The sequence below is a fragment of the Gallus gallus genome, chromosome 1, assembly GCF_016699485.2.
Source record: "Gallus gallus isolate bGalGal1 chromosome 1, bGalGal1.mat.broiler.GRCg7b, whole genome shotgun sequence".
Lineage (NCBI taxonomy): Eukaryota > Metazoa > Chordata > Aves > Galliformes > Phasianidae > Gallus > Gallus gallus.
The window spans coordinates 109,677,263-109,684,469 of NC_052532.1; the positions used below are offsets into that span (position 1 = coordinate 109,677,263).

At 41.6% G+C, this 7,207-nt stretch overlaps 1 protein-coding gene across 3 annotated transcripts; it reads left to right on the top strand.

Moving 5' to 3' along the window:
- Nucleotides 1-123: 123 nt before the first annotated feature.
- On the top strand, nt 124-7,207 carry NDUFV3 (NADH:ubiquinone oxidoreductase subunit V3). 3 transcript variants are annotated; one of them, NM_001199170.2, is made up of 4 exons: nt 124-265; nt 406-487; nt 2,329-3,207; nt 6,871-7,207. In NM_001199170.2, exons 1-4 carry the CDS (start codon nt 218-220, stop codon nt 7,035-7,037), a joined length of 1,176 nt encoding a protein of 391 aa, NP_001186099.1. In that variant the 5' UTR covers nt 124-217; the 3' UTR covers nt 7,038-7,207. The 3 variants fall into 3 exon arrangements, with proteins under 3 accessions (NP_001186099.1, NP_001186100.1, XP_015155867.1); XM_015300381.4 differs by having other exon boundaries at nt 193-265; nt 421-487; nt 6,871-7,132; NM_001199171.2 differs by lacking the exon at nt 2,329-3,207.

Consider the following 7,207-nt stretch of genomic DNA (forward strand, 5'->3'; position numbering starts at 1 on the left):
AGAGTGTGGACGTCACCGCAGGCGAAACGATGATGACGCACGGGGAAGGGTAATGCGATAAAAATAAATAAATAAATAAACAAATAAACGGAAAGGATCGCTGGGAGGGGAAGAAAAAAAAAAAGGAAAAGAAAGGAAAGAAAAAAAAAAAACTACGAACGAACAGAAAGTATTGCTGATAGAGGGCAGCACGGCGCTTAAGGAGGAGGACGACAAGATGGCGGCGCCCTCGCTGCTGAGCTGTGGGCGGGTAGCTGCTCGCAAGGTGAGGGTCCCACAGCGCTCCCAGCTCCAAAGAATCTCGGCCCGGGGCCTCTCCGAGGCACGGAGCGGCCGGACCGGCCGCTCCGTGCCTCGGAGAGGCCCCGGGCCAATGGCTGAGAGTTTAATAGCTGTGTTTTACAGGCGGTGCGGCTGGAGGCCTGGGGGCTCCGAGGGGCGACGCTGTGCACCCGGCCAGGAGGCTCCCGGACGCCGCCGGACAGCAGTAAGATGCTTCAGAGTTGGTTTTCCTGCAGCTTTCTGGTTTCATGAAGACGCCAGGAGACCTATCTGCTTTCCCTGCAGATGGTTATGTTTAGTTTATGTATAGGATGTACCTGTCTCTTTTCAGGTTCTAGCCAAATAAAAATCAGGCAGTAAAAAAGCTTGAAATACCACAACTGAAGTGTAAGCTTATGATTACGCGTGGAGATGTGACTTTTCCACATATCTAAATATTACTGATTAAAGTATTTTTCCAGCAAGGCTTCCTCTTAATGCTCAAGTTGAATGCTATCTGCTTTCTTAATTTCTTAGGACACCTTAGGACTAATACTTCAGCTTTTGCTTAGGTTTTGCTTGTCTGTCTTCCCTTTGGGCATTCTTGAGTTCTTCCTCAGCAGCTCTTAGAAGACCTCTTTAGCCTTGAGGGATGCTTTCTCAAATACTAGATTATACAGGCTGCTGTGTTTCACTGTCAGTCTGGGCAGGGAGTCAGACGTCCTTCAAATGTGATTGCCAATTCTCTTGCTTCCCCCATCCTCCTTACCCACTCTGTACCTTTAGTCCTGCAGAGATACATGTCTGAAATTCTCCGAAAGTATTACCTGAATAGTAAACTGATAGCATATTCTCTATTATTTGCATTTATTTTAAGAGCTCTGTATTTCTATTTTTGGCTTTTAATTACATGTACCTGTCTCTTCTGTGATATTTTTATCTCAACGTTGTTAAAGACTTGCTTCTATTCAGAGCTACTTACAGTAAGTAAGCAGTACTCCTTAGGTCAGACAAGGTATTACTGTAGAACACTAGTAAGGGAAAAAACTGCAGTCTACCTTACAGTCTTGTGAAGTAGGTCTGGGCTTCCAAACCATGCAGATATATATGCACAAAAGTGTGGAAATCAGTTGATCTACAGTACAGGTTGCAAAAAAAAATTGCAGCTCCTATGGATGGAATGGACTTTCCTGTAGCAAATAACAGTAGTGAAGTATTTTTTTTAACGTGCTCTCTGTCCTTTTTGTCCTCCTGTTTTCTCTAACAAAAATATTATTTGCTGTTGATCTGCTTCTGGAGCCTCTGTGAGGGAGAAGAAACACAGACGGGCTCAAAAGCATCAAGAAGCCTTCTAAGACTTTTTAATGAAGAGATTTCCAACTAAAATGGGAAGCGGAGATAGAAAAAAATGGCATTAAACTGAGATGCAGTTCAGTTGGTAGATCACGCAGACCTATGAACTAGTAATACTTTCATGTATGGCCTCAGGTATCTCTTGTACTAGTACTAGTTCCTTGAGAGTCATCCTTCCCTGCTGCTTAAAAGATAGCGTTAGCCAACCTCTAGCAATAGTTAGATCTGTTTACTGTGTCTTCTGCTCTGCTAGCCTGCTTCTGGACAAATATTTGAAGATCTCTGCTGACAAGCTGTCTTAATGTTCACCAGACACTAGAAGGTGTTTGTAACCATCTCCAGTGATGCAGAATTGAAGCACAGGAGAAAAAAACAATTCTTGCAAGGAGGAAAAGGCGCTTCAGCATCGCAGCAGCAGAAATTTTTCAGTGCTAACTAGTGCTCTAGTTTCTTTAGCTTAAAATGCCTTAGAGCTTTCTGCTTCATGTCTATGTTCACTTTAATAACTTTGTAATTTGCTTTTTTTACTAGACTGTGTCAGAAAGTTAAAATTAAATGGCTAACATCACTCATCAACTGGAGTGTATGTATAATGATGATAATGGTCTTTGTGCCATTCCCTTTATGTAGTGGCACCACAGGGAGGCACCAAGATTCTAGCCACCAAGGCAACAGTTGAATTTCCTAAAATGTTGTCTTCTAACTCTCACCCAGTATCTGCAAAAGAAGGTGGGAGCACACTGAACACTAATCCAAAGGAAGTTTCAAAACCTGATGAAGATCTGAGAATGTTGATGTCAAGAAAAACTGTGGTTGCGTTTCCTCAACGAGTGATTGTTTCTTCCCTTGAGGAGGCAAGACTCAGTAAAATTGCAAAAGGAGGAGGCATAAGGAAAGAACTAGCTGAAGAAGAAACTTCGTCTTCATCCAGCTCGGATTCAGATTCTAGCTCAGATTCTGAAGATGAAAGGGATGATGGTGATGAGTCGGGAGTTTTCATTAAAACCAGAGTGGAGTTTCCTAGGCGAGATTCCATCTTTTCTGAGAACATTCCTATAAAGACATCACAGCTACCAAAAGATTATTTGCCCCAGAAAGACCACAAAGAATACGTAGCTAAGAAGAAGCCAAGCAAAATGGAAATGGATGTACCTACTATCAAGCAGGTTGCATTTTCTAAAGCACCAGTCAGTCATGCAACATTAAAATCCAAAGCAAGAGACCCGAACACAAAATCAACACCAAAAGGAGCAGATCAGCAGAAGTTAGTCTTAGAACCACACTTGAATAAAAACCAAGACTTGACAGATGCCACTCTTAAATCTGACTATTTGGAGGAAAAGTCCCTGGGAGCCCAAACAGCAACTACTCAGCTGACAGCTCCATCAGTGACTCGGGAAGACAAAAAGCAAAACCTGATATCCAGAGGGGAAGATAAAAATGTAAAGGAGACACAGAAATCAGAAGCGGTAAAGGTAGCTTCTCCTAAACAGGAAGAGGAGATTTCTGAAAGCACAGTGTTGGTGATGGGTACAAAGGAAGAGACTGTTCAGGAAGCAGGAGTCCAAGCTGGAGAAAGCAGCACCATAGATGGTACACCTTTCATTTGTTTGAACTATATTATAGATTCTTCTGGGTGAGGGTGTATTTTTTTTTTAATGGTTTCCGAGTCATCTCTGTGATTCTCTGATCTTTATACTGAAGCTAATGATGCAGCAGTGACTTTCTAGAAGATAAATTCTTGTTCACTGCTAATTTTTTTAAGAGCTTTGTAGCACTCAGTTTCCAGTTACATTGTGAAAGGAAGCTGTCTTCCTCTAGCTGTACTTGCAGCTTCGTAAACCAGTTGTTATTGATAAAAATGAAAACAAAATTATTAACGAAATGATAGGTTTTGTGTGACAGAGCTCATTTTCCTCCTTTCTTCTCTGAAAGTTTTGGCAGCTTTCCTTCTCACTCCTCCCTTTTTTCTCTCAAACTCTTACAGCGCTTCATATTTCAGTAGACTTCAAGAAATCATAGTGGAATCATAGCATCATAGAATGGCCTGGGTTGAAAAGGAGCACAATGATCATCTAGTTTCAACCCCCCTGCTATGTGCAGGGTAATACCAGAAACGTGTTGGTTCTGAGATTGGTAGGTTTTAAGAAAGTCGTGTTGAAGTTGAGTTGACCTCGTAGCCTGGTTCTTGTTGAGAAATAGAGAGCAGACAGTGGTTTTTTTGTTTGGTTGAGTTTTTTTGCTATTGTTTTTTGTTAGTTTGTTTTTAGGAAAAAGCATCATGCACTCCCTAGCTATGCTTCCCTTTCCAGCTTAGCTTTCTCAGTTGCCACCAGTCTTGTTAACTTTCCTCCTGATCTCATTCTGCGTATTTCAATATAAATTCTCCTCTGTCAAGATCTTTTGTGACTTGCCATTCTTGATTTCAAACTTAGCATACCATTCTTAAGACCACCCTTTTGATTGATTCTTTGAATTAAAACAGACAAACAAACAAAAAATCCTTGAAGCAGAAGCAGCATCATTATAAAGCTGTAAGGATAGCATCCTTCCAATGATATCCTTGAAGAAGAGACCGTAGGAGGTCTTGGTGGACAGCAAGTTAAACATGAGCCAACAGTGTGCTCTCGTACCTAAAACCAATGGTATTCTAGGCTGCATTAGGACGAGTGTTGCAAGCAGGTAGAGGGAGATGATTCTTTTTGCTCAACACTGGTGCAGCCAGACTAGGAGTGCTGGGTTTCCAGTTCTGGGCTCCTCAGTACATGAGGCCCGGAAAGATTCAAATATGACTCGGAGAGGGAGGACTTGGTCCTGAAATGTGCTCATGATTTGTAGTGAAGCTTACAACACCTCATAGATGTATTGAACAGCTTTCACAACCCTGACATTGTAAATCCGGGGTAAGATTAAGCCTATGTGACAAACTTTTCCTGTAGATCTATGTAACAGCTGCGTCTTGGATCTCTTGTCAACATAGCCACACCAGCAAAACCTTTGGGGTGGACCTTTTCTATTCTGAGAAAATCACTTTGCTATTGAGCTCCTCTTGCTGTGTGGAGGTGATAGGGCTGTGACAGCAGAAAAAATTTCTGCTAGCTTTATGCTGAGTCCCCACTAGATGACGCTGCTGCCGGGGCTGTGTGGGAGGCAGGGGTTAGTACAGGTGAGTTAATGCACCTTTACAGATGGTGAAACATCTTTGGGCGTCAGGGAGTAGCAGATTAAAACCTAACTACACTGTTCAGCAGCATTGCTGCTGTCTTCAGTGTATGTCCCCTCTTCTTTTTGAGACCTCCTTTGGCAACAGCTACTGCTTTTTCATGTTTATTGTTCACAGTTAATGATTCCTTTTGTAGTCTGTAATTCTGTCCTGTTCCTGTATTCTTTCACTCATCTGCAAAATCTGCAGCAAGCACACTGAAGATGTAATAGTTTTAGTAGTTTTTAATTTAACAGTTTTTCTCATTACAAACCTAGATGTTAAGCTGATGTCATCCACTTGGTAGAACAGACATGCTACGCAGTCAGCAAAAATGGCTGACTTCAGTTGCTCAATAAGAAGCAAAATAGTAGCATGGTAACTCAGTAATATCCCTCTGATTCATTTCAGAAGGACATCCTGAGAAATCCTTGCTCCTTAAGAGAGAAGGCATAGGAGAAGTCTGAAGTGCAAGGAGGATGAAGTCAGAGATAAATTTTTCCTTTGAGAAGCCAAGTACAGTGTATTTGGGCAGGGAAAGTGAGACTCCATCTGCTTTTCTTCCTGAGCATCTGTCTCTTAATTTGGAACAACTGTCTCTTGCAGGTTGAATGTACACTTCCCTACGCCTCCTTGTTGTTGGGGCTATTTGCAGCGAAGCCCGCATCATCTGGCTTTTATATGTGTAGTGGTGTCTCCTGTGAGCTGTCTCGGTAGGAACTGAGCAGCAGGGATAGGGCTATTTCTTTTCATAGGTTGTGCATTGTTTTGCTGAAACTGTGGCTTATGACATGGCATTTGATAAGCAAGCCATGCTAGATGTTATGTATACACGCTCTTAAACCAGTAGCGTTACGTTGCAATAATTGTGTCATAATTAAAGGGAAATTCTGGTTCCCAGTTGCTCGGGTTCCTGTATTTTTATTGTAGGCTGTTGCATTATAAAAAGAAGCTTAATACGGTCTAACATAAAGCACTACATGCAAATTTATACGAGGAAGCTTTTCACTAGATTATGCTTATGTCTTTCCTATTGCTATAACTCTGGGCATGTGAGAATAAATTAATATTGGAAATAAAGCTTTATTTCTTGCAATTTCCTCGGTTGTAAAATCAGCCCGTACCGGGATCCTTTTATGTAAATAGTACTGCCTAAATTTGCATAATATTTTAAAAGTGGAAGAATTAATGTTGGTTTTAATGTGAAATAAAGAGTTCTGAACAATGCCATTAGATTGTTCTTTTAGGAAGAAGAACTGATTATAAATTTTGTAAGATTCTATCACAATAACTTTTTTTTCTGAACGAAAGGAAACGTGTATCAAAACCTCATAATATATTATTTTAGCATAACTGCATTTGAAATTAAACCGTGAAGATATCAATAATTCAATCACTTTCCCCATGGAAAAAATTCCATCTGTAAAGTAGTTCGAAGAGCTGTATCTCACGCTCTGACGTGGTGATATATCATTTGCACTGCTTCTTTGCTTCTTTGGCTTGTTAAGAATGTCACCTACTGTTCTGGCTGAAGTGAGAACCAAGGCGAGCCAGGAAATGTAGGCATATGTCTTCAAAATACAAATGAGCTATTCTGCCCAATTCTCCCCCAGCATTAGGTGGTAGTTTGGATTTGAAAACCTGTGCTGTATTAGATGGCCTGTACAGATTCCTGTTCCCCTGCTGCATATTAATGTGCTTCTTTAGGATCAGACAAGGTACCAGCAGAATGGTAACTTATCCTTTTGTTATAGATGCTGACTTTTTTTTTTAATATTGCCTTGATCATCATAGAATCATAGAATGGCCTGGGTTGAAAAGGACCACAAAGATCCTCTAGTTTCAACCCCCCTGCTTTGTGCAGGGTCACCAACCACCAGACCAGGCTGCCCAGAGCCACATCCAGCCTGGCCTTGAATGCCTCCAGGGATGGGGCATCCACAACCTCCTTGGGCAACCTGTTCCAGTGCGTCACCACCCTCTTGATGAGGGATCTGAATATTGCCCTCTCTTGTGGCATCCCTGTAGTCACCAGTTACTGTTTGTTTTCACAGAGGCTACAGCAGCTGCTCAGCCTGCTCCAGAAGAATTTGACAATTCTACCTACAAGAACCTCCAGCACCATGAATATAATATCTACACCTTCGTTGATTCTCTTGTGGTTCTCTCAAAATTCAGGCAGCCGCAGCCATCTTCTGGAAGACCATCGCCAAGGCACTGAAAGAACCACAACTAAATGCACAAGCAGAATGATAAATTCTTCTATTTAGCTCTGATGTATTATCTGTTATAAATCAATAAATGCATGATAAGTAATGCTTGAGCTTTCGAACAGTTTTTGTTTCTTGGAGTCCCTCACTTCCCGATTTTTATGATCAAGCTACGGGTCAA

Bases quoted from the DNA above. Each gene is read 5' to 3' on its own strand.
- NDUFV3 (NM_001199170.2), top strand. From the start codon at position 218: ATGGCGGCGCCCTCGCTGCTGAGCTGTGGGCGGGTAGCTGCTCGCAAG. The intron at 266-405 runs GTGAGGGTCCCA...TGTGTTTTACAG, and splicing joins GGCGGGTAGCTGCTCGCAAG to GCGGTGCGGCTGGAGGCCTG. The intron at 3,208-6,870 runs GTACACCTTTCA...TTGTTTTCACAG, and splicing joins AGAAAGCAGCACCATAGATG to AGGCTACAGCAGCTGCTCAG.